Source organism: Suricata suricatta, chromosome 6 (genome assembly GCF_006229205.1).
Source record: "Suricata suricatta isolate VVHF042 chromosome 6, meerkat_22Aug2017_6uvM2_HiC, whole genome shotgun sequence".
Classification (NCBI taxonomy): Eukaryota; Metazoa; Chordata; class Mammalia; order Carnivora; family Herpestidae; genus Suricata; species Suricata suricatta.
The window spans coordinates 60,375,158-60,396,139 of record NC_043705.1 but is presented as its reverse complement, the minus strand read 5'-3'; the positions used below and the strand labels follow the sequence as shown (position 1 = coordinate 60,396,139).

Here is a 20,982-nt window from a genome sequence, read left to right as displayed (position 1 = left end):
GCCCCGCCCCTCCCGCCGCGCCTCAGCCGGGACCCACCCGCAGCGGAGGCTGAGCCCGCCAGCCGCTCCTCGGAGCTCGCCCGCCTTCTGGCGCCGGAGCGCGGGCAGAAGGGGAAGAAAGATTCCTCTTTTTGGTCACCACTCTTTCTCATCCTCTTCCAGAATTTGTTTAAGGTAGTGCGGCTGACCGAAGACATTTTTTTTTTTTTTTAATTCTCTGCCAGGGGCGGGGTCTGCCACTGCCCTGCGGTGTCACCTCAGCGACTCTGCCCTCCGTTACGACCCCTGACCAGCCGGGGTCACGTCCGAGAGACAGAATCATGAAGCGCTCGGCGGCCGCCTGGCTCTTGATCGGGCTCAGCCTCGGCGTCCCCCAGTTCTGCAAAGGTGAGGCGGGGGGCTCGGGCCGCTAGCTGCGGGACCGGCAGGAGTCCCCTGGGAAATGCCGCGCAGGGGGCTGGAGGCGGTCCCCGGGGAGCGCCTGGGGTGGCGAGCGCCGCGGGCGGTCCGAGGAGGCGGCGCGCCCTCGGTGCCTCGGAAAAGTGCTAGCAAAGTCAGAGCGGAGTGCGTGGGGCCGAGCGGGGGAAGAGGTGCGGGGGTACCGAGCTGAGATCGAGGAGAAGACTAAGGCGGGCGGGAGGGAGCGGCGCTCCTGGGAACCAGAGGTCCCTCGGCTCGCGCGGCCGGCGGGTCACTGCGCGGACCTCCCTGGGCAATGCCCGCGATGCCAGCTACCGGCAACGGGCGGGGCTCTCACGGGGGCCCGAGCCGGGAAGCCAGCGTGAGGGCGTCATCTGACTGAAACGGGAAGAGGTTGAGGAGCCGCATGGCCGTCTGCTCCCGGGGGCGGCTCCTCCAAAGCGGGCCCGGGCTGAGCGGCTGGCAAATCCGAACCTGGCCCTGGGAGTTTTGGAGGTGGGTGAGGTGGAGACGGATCTGACCAGTCAGTCGGGCTTTCTTCTGCCTTCCCACCCCGGACTCCTGCGTCGGTTACTGAAAGCCCCCTGGAACCCACCTCTCTCCTAACCTCGGGGGCTGCGAGCTGGGCTCAGACTTCCTCCGGGTACAAGCTTAACTCGTGGTCATAGACAATCTTGCGGTGCGAGACATCCTCGCTCCCCCGCCCCAGAGCAGAAAAGTTGTGAGAGCGGTCTGGTTGTGCTTTCCGTCACTTGTGTGAAATAAACCAGACTGAAAAAAAATTTTGTTACTTCCAGGGCTCTCCTCCTGAGTTGTACATGGACGAATTGCAGGTCCTTTTGCGATGGGCGGCTCGTCAATACGAACCCTTGTCCCGGCCGCGCATCACTGTGCGGGTCACGGGTCCTGGGTCGAGGCTCTAGGTGGCGCTGAAAGGGGGTGGGAGCAGCGGCGGGGGCCGTGGAGAGACCGCCCAAGGGGGACCTGCGCCCTTTCTGCGCTCCTGGATGGAGACGGCCCCTTCTAAGGGGTCCGAGGGTGAGAGAGCCCTTAGCAGGCGCTTCATGTGGAGAGCTGCGTGCACTACAGGGTTTAAAATGCTGTGCCTCTAAAAAAGGATAGTTGAATTAAAAGCGTTGACTCGAATCCATTTGATGTTAGACACTGCATGAATATTCTACACAGACCATCCATGCATCCATCCATCTATTTCTTTCACAGGAAAATTGTGGGCTCTTGGGCTACTGTTTGCCCAAGAAGCCCGCTGTTCCTGGAAGCCTTCGCTGCCCTGCCAGTAGCGATCCCTGGCCGAGCTTTGCCTCGGCCTCCCTCCCGCCCCCAGAAGGTGGCTGTTTCCCCCGGCGTGTAGGAGTGTGTGTAGGTGTGTGCCTTGCCAGCGTTTACAAAGTGCCCTTGCAGTTATCAGGCAGAAGCAGCTACTCCAGTGAAGGTTAAGGAATGGTAATGGCTTTGTAGTTGCTCAGCCGAGTTCCCAGGCGATACGGTAAAGGCAGTGCAACCACCACTGTTATTTTTCCTTTCTCTTATTTCCCATCTGGATTCCTTCTGCACTTTCTTCCCTTAGCAGGAAGGCGAAGGGGAGAACTGCAGGCACTACCTTCTCCTCCTCCTTTCACCGCCTCCGTTCCCACCCCCCACACGAAAACACACATTCACCCACTCACACGCACCTACACCGTGCCACCGCAGCCACCATCTGTCCCCTCGCCGAGGTGGAGAGCGGCGGGGGTGGAGGAGGAGATAACGTGTCTAGCGTGTGTGGCCGAGCTCTCCTCGCCGGGTCTGATTGCAGGAACCCTGGGGCGCGGTGAGTCCAGGCTCACCGCAGCCAGTGGCTCAGCCTCTCCTACAGACACCCGCGCCCAGGGCACTGCTTACTGCGAGCAAACCAGCCGCGGTGATGCCGGGGGTTCTCCATTGCGCTCCTAGACCAGGCTCGGGCAGCGGTGTACTCCATGTTCTTTAGTAGATTGCTCTTTTTTTTTTTTTTTTTCCTCCTAGCCAGCCTGTGGTTAGTGGGAATGAGGGCTTTAGGAAAGAAACGGATCATTTTCAAGGAGCTCCTTCTGTTCAACTTGCACCTTTCTAATATATTCTCCGTCAGCCCTGCAGAAGGCGGAGTGCAGCTCGCGTGACAGCTCCAAACAATTAAACTTTGAGTAAACTTATTGAAGCCAGTGTTAACACTGGGAATTTCCCCAGACATCGCTTATCTAATATAGCCTTTTAGAAACCAGTGGTTCCCTGTTCGGGCTGCAATTTACATGTATTAATGATTGGGATTTGGTCATTTCTTTTATTAGTAGTTTTTATTTTAAAATTAAACCAATGGATCAGTCAGAGTGAATATTTTATTAACTCTTAAATTATTCATCGCTATGGGTTGCTCTGAAAAATCCAATAACATGCATACAGTTGCAGTAAGCACGTGACATCTTATGCAATCTGTCCCTGTGCCTGCAGTTGGTGCCTGAAGTCTTTAAGCAAATGGCACTGTCTAAAAATGTCTAGACATGTCCTAAATACTATGAATCATTGGCATTTGAATTTCCTTTTTTTTAATCAATGGTGAATTTTAGTTATTTTGCATGAGAATTAAATTAGTATCTGAAGAATTTCACTCAAGATAATAACGCTATGCCTCTATGATTAGTATAGCATTATTTATACTGAAATAACAGGTTTTTGTGTTTTGTGTCTTGTATTTAAAATGCATCATGTCATGCATTAGTGTCTTTGTTTCTCATTTACATGACCATAAATTCTGCATTTAAAAAATAAATGCTAATTCAGATGCCAGCTGTCACACCTAAAGGTAATTCTAAACTGTTGAACTACAGATAATTAAGTGAAGACAAAGTATTCTGCTGTGACAGTTTGACAGTAATCAAAATCTTGGCCATGCCATGTACTGCCATGATACAGCACACACTTTTTTTCCCCTCTCTGGTCCTGATAAAGCTTTTTTCCCCTTATTGTTGAAATGTTTCCTTAGAATTGAAATGTATTTTGTTTTAAATATGCATCTTTTGGGGAAAATGTTGACATTTATAATAATAAAAGTTAATGGTTAAAATTTGAACTACTACCTCTTCCTTCTATAGTCTTCAAATTACAAAGATCTCTAAAACCAGGATAATGTATTTCACTTCTGTTCTCTCCTCTAAAACTCCTGTGTATTTTTCTCAAATATCTTAAGATTATTGTTCATATAAAACACATATTCAGGATATCCAGAGTAATTTTAGTAGATATTTTCATAAAGTTTGATCTTATTGCCAGGTATATGTAATTTTTTTCCTTCTCACAAAACTATAGAAATGTAAAGTAAGGGGATAAAATATACATGAGTAAATATAAAATAGCTTGGTTACTCACAATCATTACAAAATAGAAGTTTGGCAGTTCTTAGAGTCTAAATTAGTAGTCTGTACTCTAATTTTACTGATATTAAGATAAAAGTTTTACTTAGGTTAGTTACTTTAAAACATTTAATTTTTTGAAGAGCTTTGAATAATGAGATGGACTGTAAATCTTATCATTTGTGTACAATTTAAAAAACTTGCCTGATTTGAAAGTTTGATAAAGCCTAACAAAGTAATTCTGGTACTTGTTGTTTACTGAGTGTACTTTCAGGTGCAGTAGCTTTGAATATGATACATGATGTACTGGGTTCATCATATTCTTGCCAAACAAATGAACAAATCCACAGAATAGTGCAGAGTTTAAAACTCATTTCAAGACAGTAAATCATAATGAGTAGGTAGTGAGAAATAAATAGCAAAACTTGTAAATATGTAATTAATGGTATGACTTCTCATAGCTAATCAATATGCTTTTTACATAGTGGAATTGATTTCCTAAGTAGTTGATAAACTGACATTATTATTTAAACAAAAAAAGAGTAGAGAACCAAAATCAAGCCATTTCTATTATTCAGTTCTTACCTGTGTTGTAAGGAAGATGCCTGGCAGGTTTTTTTTTATTCATTTGTTTAATCATAGCCCATGTAATGATTATAATATTTTTGGTTAATCAAAACAAATATGTATGTATATACAAAAAGTCAAATGGTTGCCCATGTGGAGTAGAATAAGCATTGAAATTATTCTCATGGTTATGTGATAATATTGGAAATTAAGTACTTTAGGTACTTAATAAATTACCACTTGGTTGTCACTGAAAATTTCCCTGCAAAGTCTTTGATTTGAGGAAGTTGTTCAAGGGAAGAGTAGAGCAGGATCAACTGTGCCCTTGCCAGCAGGTGTCAGGGTAATCAATGGAGATCCTTTAAGGAAAGTTGGAAAAAATAAAATAAGTAAAACAGTAAAGGTGAATCTGCAAAATCATGTAAAGGGACTTTCTGCTGTGTATACAACTGATGTTATTAGTTAGTTTACATGCTCCCTTGAGAAAGAGAGGGAGGGTGAGTTGTAAGAACCTACTCCTTTTACCACAGTATTTTAACTTAGAAGCAGAGGTACTCAGCCACTAACAAGTGCATGTCTAGGTTGAAGCATTATTTTTCAGGGGTCTCTTGAGTACCATCCAAGGAACTGCACATAGAGCTATGAGGTACTTGCAGGAAAACAATTATTGCTGAATTGTTTAGCATAATTTTAAGCATTGCCTCCATCCCAGCTCTAGTTTTATAAATAGAAATTCTGTTATATTGATTTGCATGGATATATATATATTCACCTATATATTTATATACATCTATAGAACTGGTAAGAGGGGGCTAGTTACCTTTTATATCATGATAGTGAAGTATATGTACCCCAGAACTTGAAAGTGCCTAAACAACAAAGTCATCTGGCCAAAGAGACCTTATGACATGATAAAGTTTTATCATAACCCATTTCAGACAGTGATTAACCCTTATATGTGTGCCTATTGTGTATCACCAGCTATTAGTGACTTGACATCATTTATTAATTTGTAATTGATCCTTAACTGATAAACATTCCTTACAAATCAGTTCTGGCATTTGCTAATATAGCCTCTCAAACCTGGTTCCAGATTCACCATTACACCATTTCTACAGTCTCTCAGTTTCTTGTACAGCTGATGAGCTGCATCAGCTTGTGTCATGCCAAATAATCTGTCTCCAGTGTCTTCCTTGTCAGTCCTCCTAAAATAAAAATTCTCTTCATTTCTCTGCCCCTTCATCTTTCTCCTCTTCTCCTCCAGCCTCCCCAACATTTCCTTGCTGATTAGCAACTCAGGCACAGCCTCCCCTATAAAATTCTGTCATCATTATTAAGAGGCTTCAAATCACCAAAACAGTGTACAGTTAGTTTTCAATATACTTTTTTTTTATGGGTAAGGGGGAAAAAAAAACCATGATCCTGTGAAGCCTCTATTATTAAATCCTGAGGTTTAAAACATATAAGTACGTCAAGATCTTAATTATAGACCAACTTTACATTTTATACTTTGATTTTCCTGCCTGAAACTATCAACTGGGTTATAATTCATATTCATCCTACTTGTAGAGAAATCTCTTGCTTTGCCTGTAGCATATAGTTGAGAAACTAGAAGAAGACAAAAACTCCAGACATCTAGGATAGGTAATATATTTAGCACTTAGATTACATAGGAAAGTCTCTTGGTTTTTAAGTTCTCAGGCTTTCTATAAACTGGATCCAGAAAATGAGAGGCATATGAGGTGATAGGCCGCTCTTAATCAGAACAAAAATACATGGCAGCTATTAGAAAAAGGACTGAAAAGGTCTATGCAAAAGCACTGATATTTTATAGTGTAAAAAACCAGGGATATTTACCAGGGGAGGGACTAAGTATAAAGGCCAAAAGTCATTTAGTGTGTGAGGGAACATTCTAACAATTGGTGCCAATATTGGCCTTGAATCCTAGACAAAGACTCTCAGCAATATCTGGGGGTATAAAAGCAGTAGAATGCATGCATTACTGAAGAGATTTTGTCAAAAATATTTAAGCTTGGAAAACCTACTCAATGGTAGAAGGGACAGATAACTGAAGATTTGTCTTGTTTAATATGCTATTTTCCCATCATTTCAGAGAATATGTTATTATATATATTTTTACTATTTGTTTTCCCCGAAAACGATGAGTGAAATTATTAGGAAACACAAAACTCAATATTGTACCACAGTAGTAGACCTCAGGATGCAGATAAGATGTCCTGCAATTATTTGGTTATATTTTAGGAGAAAATGTGTTATTATTTTGTTTTAAAATATGCATTGTTATAGTGATGGTAACTGTGTAGGATTCGCTCAACAAGAGATTTAATAGTGCATAAAGCAGAATGGAGGATTTAAGTACAGGAATTTAAGGGAAGGCTTTTTCCAAGTGCTAAAGCATTTTTGAATGTGATCGTTACTATGGTGAAAGAAGATTGAGTCCATATCTTAGCTTTACTTTTTCTCTTTTCTGAAACATGTCTGCATCAAACTGATTGATCTTTTCTTAAAGAATAATTTAATGTAGGATGAGAGTCCGTAAAGGGGAAGGCCAGGGTTTTAATCTCACATTAGATGACATTGTGTTGATTTGAAGCTAATAACCTCTCAATGAGGTTAGGCCACTTTGCATTCTTCAAGGTTTATGCTTTGGATTTGGTAAAGTTTTTAATTTGGGGAATGCAGAATAATTCTCTTGAGCCTTTTCTTGCTGTACGGGGGTCACTATGAACATTTACACTTTACTGATACTAGAGATTTATATATGAAGACAGAGTAAAATGGCCTCATAACTCTTGAGCAGAAAAGAGTGGAAGAGCCAGATGGGACCATTGGAGAATATTTTCATTTGAAATAAGTTGATGACTCCTTCCCAGCAGTAATGTCTGCCCCCTACGGGCATCAGTGCTCATATCTTTCATGCCTTTCACCCCTCACAGTTTTCTCACCCAATGCTATTTTACCTTGTTTATTCAACTCTTTTTTCTTTCTGTAGTATAATTTTGTAAGCACTGACTTTTTTGAACTATCAGCTATGGACAAGTGACAAGCTAATGACCATTCCAAATACTTTAGTATTTATAAGCCAAGTTCTTGTTTCATGTTTTGTGATTCCTGTTAGAGCCAGGGCTTACTATGATGGTAGGCAGGAGGAACAACCCAACTGAACAGCGACGAAACCCAAAATAGATACTCAGTACACGTGGAATGAGTGGAGCTATTCCCGCCCAGGCCCGTCAGTGTTCTTACAGAAGTCCCCACAGTTTTGAAACGGCAGTTTGTCTTTTACAGAAAAAATGAGTCAAAAGTAGTTCCGGGAATTTTAAAAGCTTTGTTTCTTATTTAACTGTTGTTTACACTCCATGTTGTAGAATAAGCATACTTTGAAGACACTTCTGAATGCTCCTGGAAAAGCATTGTTAAAAACGTAATATTAACATACAGGCAAGAGATAAAATACTTTTTTTTATGGCTGTTTTGCATCTTCAATTAGAAGATAAGTTATCTCTAAGTGATACATTTCTTTGTTAAATACAAGGTTCTGACATTTCCAACTGACGTAATTTTAGACCCAGAAACAATAATTTTTCAGGTATCAGTTTGTTTTTTCCTTTCTTCTCTTTACTGGGGACGGCACCAGTTAGTTTTAAGCATCTTATTAGTTAGACAAACTAAAAAAGGGCATTTATTCTGATATCTTTCTTAAGTACAGTTAACAAGTCTAGTATTTCTGGAGATCATGCTACATCTTCCACTATTCTCAGTACCACTTTGATTCTTTTTTTATATTCTTTTTTATTTATTTTCGAGAGACAGAGAGAGAAAGTGGAGCAGGGGAGGGTCAGAGATGGAGGGAGACCCAGAATTGAAAGCAGGCTACAGGCTCTGAGCTAGCTGTCAGCACAGAGCCCGATGCGGGGCTCAAACCCACAAACCGTGAGATCAGGACCTGAGCTGAAGATGGCCGCTTAACTGATTGAGCCACCCAGGCGCCCCAGTACCACTTTGATTCTTACAAGTCTCTGAAGCACAGGTACTGTTACTGTTCACATAAATGGAGACACAGAGGTTAAATAATTTCCCAAGATCACACAGCTAGCTACTAAGAAGCTTGTTAGAATCCAGATTAAATCTGGAGCCTGCTCTCTTAACCATGAAAGCATATGCTGTTTCAGTGAGTGACACATCATGTATATCATGGAGATAGTTTATTAAATGATTCTCTGATTTATAAAATGCATACTTCATATCCATTACTATTTAACTGGTAGATATTTTGGAAAGGATAAATTATAGTTCTTCTCTGGATAGTATTTTTACAGTGTTCTAATTTAAGTTGGTAACATGTCATACCCCTTTTCATATTTAGAAATAAAGTTTGGAGTATGTTCTTTTTGATCAGAAAGAGTTAGTGTGTATTTCAGAATCATGCATCACCAGAAATAACAGCAGAGGTGGGGAAAAGAAGAACACTTGGGAAGTGACTCAAACTCATTTTTTTTCAGTCTTGCCATTCAATTTTATTGAGCCATTTTATATATATGTATATATGTATATATCTATATACATACATATATATATGTTTTCTAGGATTCCATTATTTCTCTACATTGTTTTATTGTTACTCAATAATATATGTAAGAGTGCACTTTCTCTGTAATTTTCAGATTTGTAATATAGGACAAAGTGATTTTCAAGGTTAACAAGATTTTTATTTCTGCTAGTTTAATGAAGGTATTTAATTTGCCTTACATCCCATCCTCATTTAATTTATTTCTATGTGACCCCATTAAATTTTAGCCAAACAAAACCACCAACTGGTTTCAAACCATCAGCTAGAAAAATATATTTTCTTGGGCGCCTGGGTGGTTCAGGTGGTTAAGTGTCCAACTCTTGATTTTGGCTCAGGTTTGGAATTAGAACACAGCACAGACATTGTCTCTCTCTCTCTCTCTCTCTCTCTCTCTCTCTCTCTCTCTCTCTCTCTTTCTCTGCTTCTCTCTCTCTCAAAAATAAAAAACATTTTATAGAAAAGAAAATGCTATTTTTAGTTTTAATATTTAACCAAAAGACAATTTATTTTGTTAGCTACAATTGGATTAACTTTCTGGGGTGCCTGGGTGGCTCAGTCAGTTAAGCCTCTGACTTTGGCTCAGGTCATGATCTCACGTTCCTGGGTTCGAGCCCCACGTCAGGCTCTGTGCTGACAGCTAGCTCAGAACCTGGAGTCTGCTTCAGATTCTGGGTCTCCCTCTCTCTCTGCCCCTCCCCTGCTCACACTGTCTCTCTCTGCCTCTCAAAAATAAATGAAACATTAAAAAAATTAAAAAAGAAAGAATTGGATTAAATTTCAACATTTTACAAAATGATAAAAATTACATCAATTAGTATGAGATCTCCTTATTAATAACATTGTATATCTGTACAATATTTAATAGTTTAAATATACTTCCACATATTGTGTTTATTCTTGTAAAATAATAAAACAATAAAACAATAGAGAACGTTTCTTAAGCATTCCCCATCTCCATTCTAGGTACCATAAGCAGAGAAAACATTCTTTTTTTTTTTAAGTTTATTTATTTATTTATTTTGAGAGAGACAGACACAGCATGAGTGGGGGGCGGCCGGGGGGGGGGGCGGGGAAGAGAGAGAGAATCCCAGGCAAGCTTTGCACTGGCTGTGCAGAGCCCTACGCAGGGCTCAAAATTAGGACACCGTGAGATCATGACCCGAGTCAAAACCAAGAGTCTGATGCTTAACCAGCTGAACCGCCCAGGCGCACCAAGAAGGCCTCCTTAATTCTGTTTAACACAGAAGGAAGCTGAAGTTCAAAAAGTCACATGGTCTGTAATTCAAGCAACCAGCGGCAGAGTTTGGACTTGAATACATATTCTGATTCCAATGTACTTTTCTCTCTTTTCTGCTGTACCGCTTTACTTGTGGTCATTATAGTTGTGCTTTTATTCCTCAGTTCTTGGACTCACAAGATGAAAAGGAGGAGTTGGTATACTATTGCTTTTATAATAACTGTTAGAAACTGTTTCTCATTCCAACAAACACTTTCTTTCCATCAGCCTGTAACACCCTCTTTCCTCTAAGGGAGCCTGTTATTAACCATCATAACATCCTGACCTTTCTCAGTAGCTTCAGAACCTTCTTTCTTCTCTAACATCTGTCCCCTTAAAATCTTTCATGCATGAACTTGTGACCCTCTTAACATTCTGGTGTTAAACTTCCAGGAAGTTCCCAACATTAATGATTCCCATCTCTGTTTTTATTTACCTACCGGCAGTGCTGTTCAGTGGATTTTCTCATCCCAGGAGTTGCTCAGCCACCAGTATTTTAAATTTCTCAGACTTTCTCTTACCAGAATTTTCTGTCTTTCTACCCTCCTTTGTCTCTTACTCCCACAAACCCACTCCTGTCACAACTCTAATTTTCATTCTTACTTATCTCTCTTCTTTCCCAACCTGGGCTCTGTGGTTTTCCATCTTAAGAGGTATTCAACCATTTATGAATTTCTCAGGCCAGATGCTTTTACCAGTTTTGCTTCATTAAGTCCCAAACTATGATAGTTTCCACAGTCCCATTCCCATCCCTGCAACTAAGAAAATTGAAGTGCTGTCAGAATATATTAGACCCATTGGAAATCTGGATGTAGCTGAAAAGTTGAGTTCCAGGTCCTAAAGGGAATGAGCAAGAAAGATAGCTAGTGATACCATGGGAAACTGCAGAAATCATATGAGAATTGCTGTTTATTGATAATTATAAATTTGGGAGCATGATAATAGGGGTTATGGTTGAGGGAGGGTAGAAGAAAAGATCATTAGAAGCAAGGAGTCAAGGCATGCTGTAAAAAAAAAAAAATGTAAGTATTGAAATCCCAAAAAGTTACAATGTTGGGGAGAATGAAAGTGGACCAGGAAGTGAAATTTTCAAAGAATGAGGGGATATAGTGCAGAGATTAGGAGATAACTATAATAAGGGCATAGTGTTAAGTAATAGATATCATTACATGAAATTAAAGCCAGGTGGGTTTTTTGTTTGTTTTTGTTTTTTGTTTTGTTTGTTTGTTTGAAAGAAAGGAGAAAGAATGTTCCGGAATTTGCTTTGAAGAGTGGGAAAGACTAATGCCACATCTCAGGTCTAGAATCTTTGGGAGAGAAAATAGTATCTAATTAAGAGGGCTGTGGGAAAACAGGGAGTCAGAGGAGAGCAGATTTCTTCTAGACCAGGAAGACAGATATAATGGCCTTCCCAGGAATCCTGCTCTCTGACAGTCCTCTGACATGTTGGGCTCATTGTAGTAATTGATATAGCTCACTTTTAAGCACATAAAATATGTTTTCATATGCAACGCTCTTTTAAACCTCAGGATCATCTAGGGGGTTGTTATTATCCTTAGGCATATGAGAATAGGGTAAGTGGGCAGCATTCAAACCTACAGACCCACGTCCAGTATTTACTTCACTATAGCACAGATACAGAGAAAAAGCCAAATCTAGGGAAAGATCCTTTTTAAATTTAAGGCATATCTGGGAGATAGGAAGATTTCTGCAGTTGTGTCCTGACCTGCTTTGTCCTATCCAGACGGGGCCCTGTGTGTTTTGAGGTCTGCATAGTTCAGCTTACTGGGAATGTCTATATCTATCTGCTTGGTGGTCTTAATCCTTGCCCATCTTGGGCTATTTGTCCAAATGGTTCTTCCTAGAAAACAACATTATTACTTGGAGAATATTTCTTTTTTCCTTTTTGGCATACTCAAAATTGTGCAAACTTGCACACAAAGAATTCTTTTTCCTCAAATTTACATGTTTCAAATATTTGTCAACCATAATGTTTCTTCTTTAGTTTCTGACATGCTAAAGTTGTACATATTTCTTCCTTTAATCTGTCCTTGTAAGCCATTCCTTTCATCATTTTAGTTGTTTCATTTGGAATCTCTCCAAGTAGCCTACATATTTATTCAACAGGCTTGCCAAAAAACCAACAGAGAATTCCAGGGATGTGCCTTCCTTAAATAATTCCACACACTTGAGTCTGTCCTTTCAAATTTTGCAAATATATTCTTAATTTTCATCTCTCATTTTCCATTTTTTTCTACCAGACCATTTTTTTAAACAAACAATATTTATCTGTGCCATTATTTTTTTCATAACATTGTTTTGATTTTGCCTTCACTAGGGTTTTACTTTTTTCATTATGTATTTAGAATAACATTTATTACTATTACATGATATATTCTCTGCCCATAGAATCACAGAATAATCTAACTTAATTTCCTGCAAATTATATTATTATGCTATCTACTATGTTTATATCATACACATATCTGCTAAATTATATGCACCAAATCCTATCCTTAGTTTTCGTTTTTGCATATTGATTTCCTATTGGTCTTTAAAGCATTCATTATCTTCTTTAAACTACCATCTAACTCTAGTTCTGTAGTTTTTCTATTTGTATATCTATTTCTAACTGTCTCCTACATTTTGCCATTTTCTGCTCCCACTTCATTCCTCAGCTTAAACTGAACAACCTCAGAGGACCTCTCTGATGACCTTCTCCAAGTCACCAGTGCTCCAACATGTACACATATACACACAGTATTCCCCTGTCATTATTCTCTATCACGAGTTTTTCGAATTATGGCATTTTAAAAAATCATAGCTATAAAATCACTTACTAGCTTGTTTATTTCATTTCTTGTTCCCAATGTATTATAAACTCTTTGGGCAGGATAAAAACATATGTTTTGTTTCCTAATATGTATATCCAGCTCCAAACATGGTGCCTTATATATACTAGGCCGTCCCTATTTGTTGGCTAAATTTGTGCACGCCGGGATGAATGAAAAACATGAATTAAAAACAACTCTGTTGGTGTATAAATCTTCCCCTGGTTAAAAAAAAATGTGTTCTTTTGATAGACCAATTAGCTCATTTAATAAATTCTTATCTGCTTGAAGCACTGATGCATTGACCTGTAATTTATGGCACAAGTGATACACTTTTAGAAAGCAATAAATACTTTAGTAATGGCAAACTCTAAGAGCAGATTAAATAAATGACCTACTTGTTTCCATAGCTGTCTAATTTATAAACACTTTAAAAGCAAGATTTGGGTTTTACCTTAATTATCAAATTGCAATAAATAGTTGTAATTATATATGAAAGATAGTAAGTTCTAGTTTGTCATTTTATTATCAAGGGTTGACAAGAAAACTACATGCAACAAAATCAGAGCACTTAGTGGTGGGTTTCATTGTCAGGCAGAGGAGCTCCGGGTAGCTCTTTGATCTGCCGATTGTCCCAATGCCTGGGGGACCACTCCCATAAACTCCACCAGCAATAACTTTCCTTCCACCATAACTTCTTCCCTCCTCCTGCCATGCAGTCACACCTGCTAAACCCAGATGTACTTGGCAGAGGGGAAAAGACAGCCCCAGGAAGCTGTGTCTGCCCAGGAGCCCAGAGCCTCAGAAACAGCTCTGTTTAGAGTTTTTTTGTGTGTAATGACAATCTTTATGCTGCAGCTAACTGCTGTTTATTCCCCTTTGGGCAACTATACTTCTACCTTTCTTAAAAGCCTCAGTGGTTCTAAAACTATTTGTGTGCTTGTGACCTCAATAATTGTGTGATTTCCACTGCCAGTCTGAAAGCTCTGAAAACCTATCTTTCTGAAAAAGATATACGATGGCAAAGGGTAGTATGCAGTCAGTTATAAAATCTAAGGCTTTGCTCCCTTTTATGTGATAAGGAGGAACATTTGGCAATTTTTGGGGGGTAAGTAATTCCTCATTCTAAAGTTAAAGTTAATTATTTTTGAACCAATAAGTATACACTTAGTGAGGAAAAGTCGTAATTGTGTCATTTCATTTGATCTCTATATTTAGAGACTTTTCAATAAATAAATATCTCAAAGTAATATTTTTAACCATAAAATTGATCACGTCACATAGTCTTATAATTTATTTATTCCACAACTTTTTATTGAGCAGAGATAGATGCAAGGAACTGTTTTGGGTAATAGAATTACAAGAACGAGCAAAGCAGATGTCAGTCCTTGCTTACATACAGCTTCAATTCCAATGAGTCCAATGGAGGGGATTAGAGAATAAACAAAGAAAATTGTCTAGTAGGTTAAAAGAAGCAGGTAGAGATTTCAGGAGTGGATTTCACGTTTATGTAAGGGTTCATGTAAACCCCCAAACACTTAGGAAGTTAGGTATATATCAAAAGCATATTTCATTTGTCTCTGTATTTATTATGTTTGTTATGTAACAGCTAAACTTATTTTGTAAAATATATCCATAATTTATTTTATGATTTCTGCTTTTGCCATCATATTTAAGTGCGTAAGAATTGCTCTTTGCTTTTTCTACCAAATGTGTAGCTATGCATCTGAACACAACTTACTAAAACTGTTAGAAAATGAAGCATTCCTTATATACTAAATTCTGACATATTTGCATCAGTTCAGAGACTTACTGAGCTGCTTCTTTATTAGTGGGCCAGTATTTTTAATTATTAAATTATTTATGAATTATGGATTTTAATTAGTAATCATTGCATATATTTAGAAATATTACAAAATATGGTTTGCTAATATTTTACTTGGGATGTTTGCATCTGGTTTTATAAATGATAGTTTCAGCAATCTTTATCCAGCTTGGTACTAGGGAAATACTATATTTGTAGAATTAGTTGTACAGTTTCTTGTCCTTGGAGTACTTCTTGTCCTTGGAGTACTTAAGAGTTTTCTGTTTCTTTGAGTCTTGTAATAACTCATTTACTAAGCTGTCTTATCTGTTTGTTGGGTACTTGTGTAAATACTATTTCTAGGGTCTTCCATAGGGAATGGAGTACTTGTTATTTCTTTTCCATTTTTGATAATTTATCATTTCTGATACAATAGTATCATTTATATGTAGCATTAAAATGTGAAGTTATTTATATACAACAAAACATAGTAATATATATGTATATAGTGTGATAACTACAAAGTATAAAAATAAACATTAAAAAGATAAGACTTTCAGCATCAAGAATCAGGGTTTTCAACTTCAATAGTTGACTAACCTTGGTTTTCAAAAAATTAATAAAATGAGGATGGAAAAATAAATAAAATGGGGATGATAATAGAACCTGACTCCTAGAGTTAATGTCAAGATTTAATATAGGTTATGTGCTTAGAACAATGTCTTTGGCCCATGATGGAGATGATGATGAAGAGGAGGACTAGTATTTCCATGTCTGAAGCACGGTGCTTGGCACAAGTTGTGACAAGAAATAATTGGTAAATGAACTGAGTGTCAATTATCTTTTTCATTTATTATTTTATTTTTTATTTTTATCAAGAAGATTTCAGGCTTTTAACTGAGATATAATTTGCAGGTATACTAATATAATGTGATAAGACAATGGAATTAGATAGACTGGAAATTGGATCCTGGATAAACCATTTACTAATTCTGAAGCCATTTATATACTTAGGGTTACATACCTAACCTGTTTCCTCCTCTGTAGGGTATTAATAAAGCAGAAGCAATCTAATAAGGTCATTGTAATAATGAAAAGATATAACCCATGTATAATAAATATTAGGCATTTTTTATTTTCTTAGTTGTGGTTCTGGCTATTACTGTAAAGTATCAGGTACCCTGGACACACTGGGGTACTAAAGGAGAATGGTATAAGAAGGGGATGAGAACCTGAATTGATCTGACAAAATGGCCAATCTACAGAGCTTGGAAATTTTCAATATCTGTTAAATCTTTTTAGGTTATGTTTCTGGTTTTAAATTATTGTCTTTTGGGGACATTTGACTATCTTAGTCTGTTAGAGCTACTGTAAGAAAAATACCATAGACTGGATGGATTATAAAAACCAAATTTGGGAGTGACTGGGTGGCTCAGTCTGTTAAGTGTCCAACTTCAGCTAAGGTCATGATCTCATAGTTTGTGGGTTTGAGCCCCGCATTGGGCTGTGTGCTGACAGCCCAGAGCCTGGAGCCTGCTTTATTTATTTATTTATTTTTTAAATTTATAATAGTTTATTGTCAAATTGGTTTCCATATAACACCCAGTGCTTCTCCCCACAAGTGCCCCCCCTCCATGACCATCACCCCCTTCTCTCGCCCCCTCCCCCTTCAGTCCTCAGTTCGTTTTCAGTATTCAAGAGTCTCTCATGATTTGTGTCCCCCGCTCTCCCCAACTCTCTTTCCCCTTTCCCCTCCCTGTGGTCCTCTGTTAGGTTTCTCCTGATAGAACTATGGGTGCAAACATATGGTATCTGTCCTTCTCCGCCTGACTTATTTCGCTTAGCATGACACCCTCGAGGTCCATCCACTTTCCTACAAATGGCCATATTTCATTCTTTCTCATTGCCATGTAGTACTCCATTGTATATATATATACCACATCTTCTTGATCCATTCATCAGGTGATGGACATTTAGGCTCTTTCCATGTTTTGGCTATTGTTGACAGTGCTGCTATGAACATTGGGGTACATGTGTGGAGTCTGCTTTAGATTCTGTGTCTCCCTCTCTCTGCCCCTCCCCCACTTGTGCTCTGTCTTTCTCAGTCTCTCAAAAATAAATAAATGTAAAAAAAAAACTTATAAAAACTAAATTTGTTTCGCACAGTATTGGAGGCTAGGATATCCAAAAGCAGTGTGCTGACAGATTCAGTGTCCGGTGAGAGCCTGCTTCATCAGCAGCCGTCTTTCCACTGTGTCCTTATATGGTTGACAGAGGTAAGGAGTGCTCTGAGGCTTTTTCTCAATGAAGGCACTAATCTTATTTATGAGGCCTCTACCCTCAGGACCTAATCACCTCCCAAAGGCCCCACCTCCAAAAACAATCACATTCAGGATTAGGTTTCAACTTATGGATTTGGGGAAGGGGGGACATAAGCAGTCTACAGTATCATCCGTAATAGAATATCTGCAGTTTCACCTACCCCACTAGGAATTCTTTGCTTCCTTTATATTCTTCCCACCTAGTGGCACTTACACTCTACTCTGAATATAGACTGTAAGTTGTGTGCTGATTTATAACCTATAATAGAAACTTAAAATATTTTAGGTTATTTTTACTTCATATTTGGCTTTAGTGGTCTCAATTGTAAATATGGTATATAAGGCAGTTGACAGCTTGGAAGTTTTTTGTAATCTGCTTATTCATGACTCGTGGTCTCTGTGGTCAGTATTTAGTATTCCGAAAACTCTTCACTATGTCTTGCCTTTCAGCAGTTCAAGTTTATTTTTATATTTTATGTCAAAAATAGATAAAAATTAAGTTTATATTGGCCTACAGGTTTTAAAATAAAAGAATTCTATTTGCATTGTAAAGAATTGAATATTACTACTTCCTTACTTCTGGGGGGGTGGAGAAAACTTTCTTTTAAGACAGTTAGGTTAAATATAAGGTATAGATATACAAGTATGTTTTAAGGATTAGTTTAGAACTAACATGGTTTCCTACAGAAGGAATTAAGTGGTTCAATTGAGTTAAGAAATAGACATTAATGATTTAGGATAGAAGATTGCTGGGTCTCTTTGTACCTATTTCCAAAGTAACAACATTTATGACTAAAATCAGCTGATTGACAAAGCGAGCAGGATTCCATATTAAATTTATTCAGTTAAAACTGTTGAAATTTATTGGGCAAATACATTATGGATTATTTCAAATCAAGTCTCAGTTTAAAACATTTCTTTGAGGGGCGCCTAGGTGGCTCAGTCGGTTAAGGGTCGAGCTTCGGCTCAGGTCATAATCTCACAGTTTGTGGGTTTGAGCCCCGCATCAGGCTCTGTGCTGACAGCTAGCTCAGAGCCTGGAACCTGCTTCTGATTCTGTATCTCCCTCTCTCTCTGACCCTTCCCTGATTGCGCTGTCTCTCTCTCAAAAATAAATAAAAAACATTAAAAAAAAACTAAAAAAAACCCCAAACATTTCTTTGAGTATTGTATGAATGTCTTCACAAAGGAATAATTATTATCTCCCTATTTTAAGGTCAAGTGATTAGCAATCTTAATTGCATCTGCCAAGTCACTTTTGCCATATGATCTAGCATATTTAATAGGCAAAACACCAAGGGGTGAAGGTCCTGGAACAAGAATCCTCCTCTTGTTTACATACACAATCTCATGTAGACATAGGTTTTTACAATTCTTCATCTAGAGTAGCAGTGTGGACTAGTTAAGTATCAAAAGACTTAGCCTTGGCTCTACCAAGTACTTGCCTGTGACTGTCAGCAAACTCCAATCTCTAAGCCCTAGTTTCCTTCTGATCAAAATGAAAGTGAAGCATTATAGAAGGAATGATTTTGGAACCTGAAAACTGTCTTATAAATCATCTGTTTTGGTGGTAGCGAAATTCTTACTTTGTTTTCTATACCTTCATAAAATCAGGTAGTATTGATATCCCCCTCATTTGTCTTTGTGTCTTTTACTGAACATACCAGATGTTATGAAAACTTCTGATTACACTTGTACGGAAAAGGAACATAAGCACACTAAGATATGATAACGTACCTGATATGTGAGCAGGCCCTGCATTGTCAGAACTTAATTGGTGGTGATGAGATGCTGGAGTGCTCTTACCTGTTAACATGGGCACATTCACCTGCCCATTTCAAACCTACGTATGTTGAGACCTAGCATGGCTGGCTTAGAAAATTTATTTTTGTTCATGCAAATGTAGAAAGTTAAGAAGTTAAATCATTCTCTCATCTGCTGAGAAAATTGCCACCTCTAAAGGAATTAGGGTCACCTTCTCTCTTATGTTCCAACAACTCACATTTCAGCTTCTTCTTGGCCCAATGCCAGTCCACAAAACTGAAATTAATACAAATTTCCTTAATTATAGTTGCAGTGATACTATAAAAATATTTTAGCTAGTTTTATAAAGTTGATTCTAGAGAAACATACTTGATTTTGTTTCTACAAAGTTCAATTTCAAAATTATATGAGTCATAACTTATTTTTGAATTAACAATTCCTTGATGATACCTCTCAGTATAAGAATTAGCTTAGATTCCAAGACCAAAATGCAAATGTGTTATTGGGATTTCTCCCCACAGTAACTGTAAATGTATGTGTAAATATAAATTTACAATATTTTATTATATAAGACAGTATTTAAATTAGAAAAATATCTAAATTAAATGATATTTTGTTAGTAATAAATTTTATATAGTGATTGCATTAAGAATGAAATTTACTTGAAAGTCAAATTCAGAAACAAAAAAACAAAAGTATAGGCAGAACTATTGATAAAAAACATTTCTGTCTGTTCTTAGGGAAGTGGTATGGATCAATATGAACACTTCTTGATTCTTTCCAAAGGGGTCTTTATTTTGCTTTGTATTCCTCATAATATAAAAGTACCTTGAAATATTTAAACGGTATTAATGATACTAGCTGCATAGTAAAGCAATTCAGAATTGGAAGTTTCAGGTTGCTGATTTAACTTTAATTGAGAATATGTTATAAATTAAGTCAATTGACTTTGGGATAATAAGAGGCATGAAGAACTCTTCCAGGATTAATTGTTTGTGAAGACAATTACTATGAGCAAAGCCTGGAATCTAAGCCCAAGCAATTGGAGCATACAAACTTTTCACAGTGATTTCTTGGGCTCATTTATGTCATTGTGTCGGTCTGAAAGTAAGCATTTTCATATGTAACTGCATTATAGAAAACTTAATATTTAGGTCATTGGGCAATATAAGGAATGTAAACCATCACTCCATAACATTTAATACTACAAAATTTTACATAGGCAGTTAGAGGCAAGATCAAACCATTTTTTTAAATTCAAGAAATTGTAAGAATATACTGAGTGTTCCTGAGCTCAGCAATTTAGAGCTTATTCAGATGGCTCAGTGGTTCCTTGACCCCTCAAAAGGAAATTAAAGCAAAATGAATTGACGAATAATTTGGTTGCACTCCAGGAACCTAAACCATGTTGTTCCTTTTGTTGGAGTATTTGCAAAGGTATATAGTAAAGCAAAAAGATATTATTGTTATGTGCTTTTAAAGCTGAACATCCACAAATTAAGGTGGAAACCACTTCAGGAGACCTATTAATACATACTTATAATTAAAAATTGGTTCCTTTGGTATCCCTGCTCATTTGAGAAGTTGGTGCATATATTTTCTACATTAAATTCATTTGTTGTTTCTGCATAAGCTTGTTATTACAGGATGTTACTCACACTACAGCTGGGACACAGCATACAGACAACACTTTTTTAAACAGAGTATTTATGACTTTCAATGTGGGTTATTAGGCTATTATGTTGGAATGGTCAACAATGCTTCTTTTGGTTTATGAAAATCATTGATATATCTACAATGACAAAATGCACTAGAAATTTTTAGAGATGTTATTGAAATGCAAAAAAATCACACAATCTTATGTGTCTATGTAGTTCAGTGAGTTTTCAAAATTGTGTGTACCTATATAATCATTACCTAAAACAAGATACAGAACACTTCCATAATCCTACAATATTCTTCCATGATATTTCAAGTGAAATCTCATCTTACCCCACCTCTCTCCAACATCAATATTTTTGATTT

The 20,982-nt window shown here is 38.1% G+C and overlaps 1 protein-coding gene across 3 annotated transcripts in view; it reads left to right on the top strand.

The window, feature by feature from the left end:
* The window catches only part of EDIL3 (EGF like repeats and discoidin domains 3), a 399,456-nt gene that overhangs the window by 335 nt on the left and 378,139 nt on the right, over positions 1-20,982 (top strand). For 2 of the 3 annotated variants that reach the window (XM_029942554.1, XM_029942552.1), the window contains exon 1: positions 66-387. In XM_029942554.1, the coding sequence (XP_029798414.1) occupies positions 321-387 (67 nt within the window). In that variant the 5' untranslated portion in view covers positions 66-320. Of the gene's footprint in view, positions 1-65; positions 388-20,982 lie in introns of those variants that run through there. The other variant, XM_029942553.1, reaches the window with a different exon arrangement.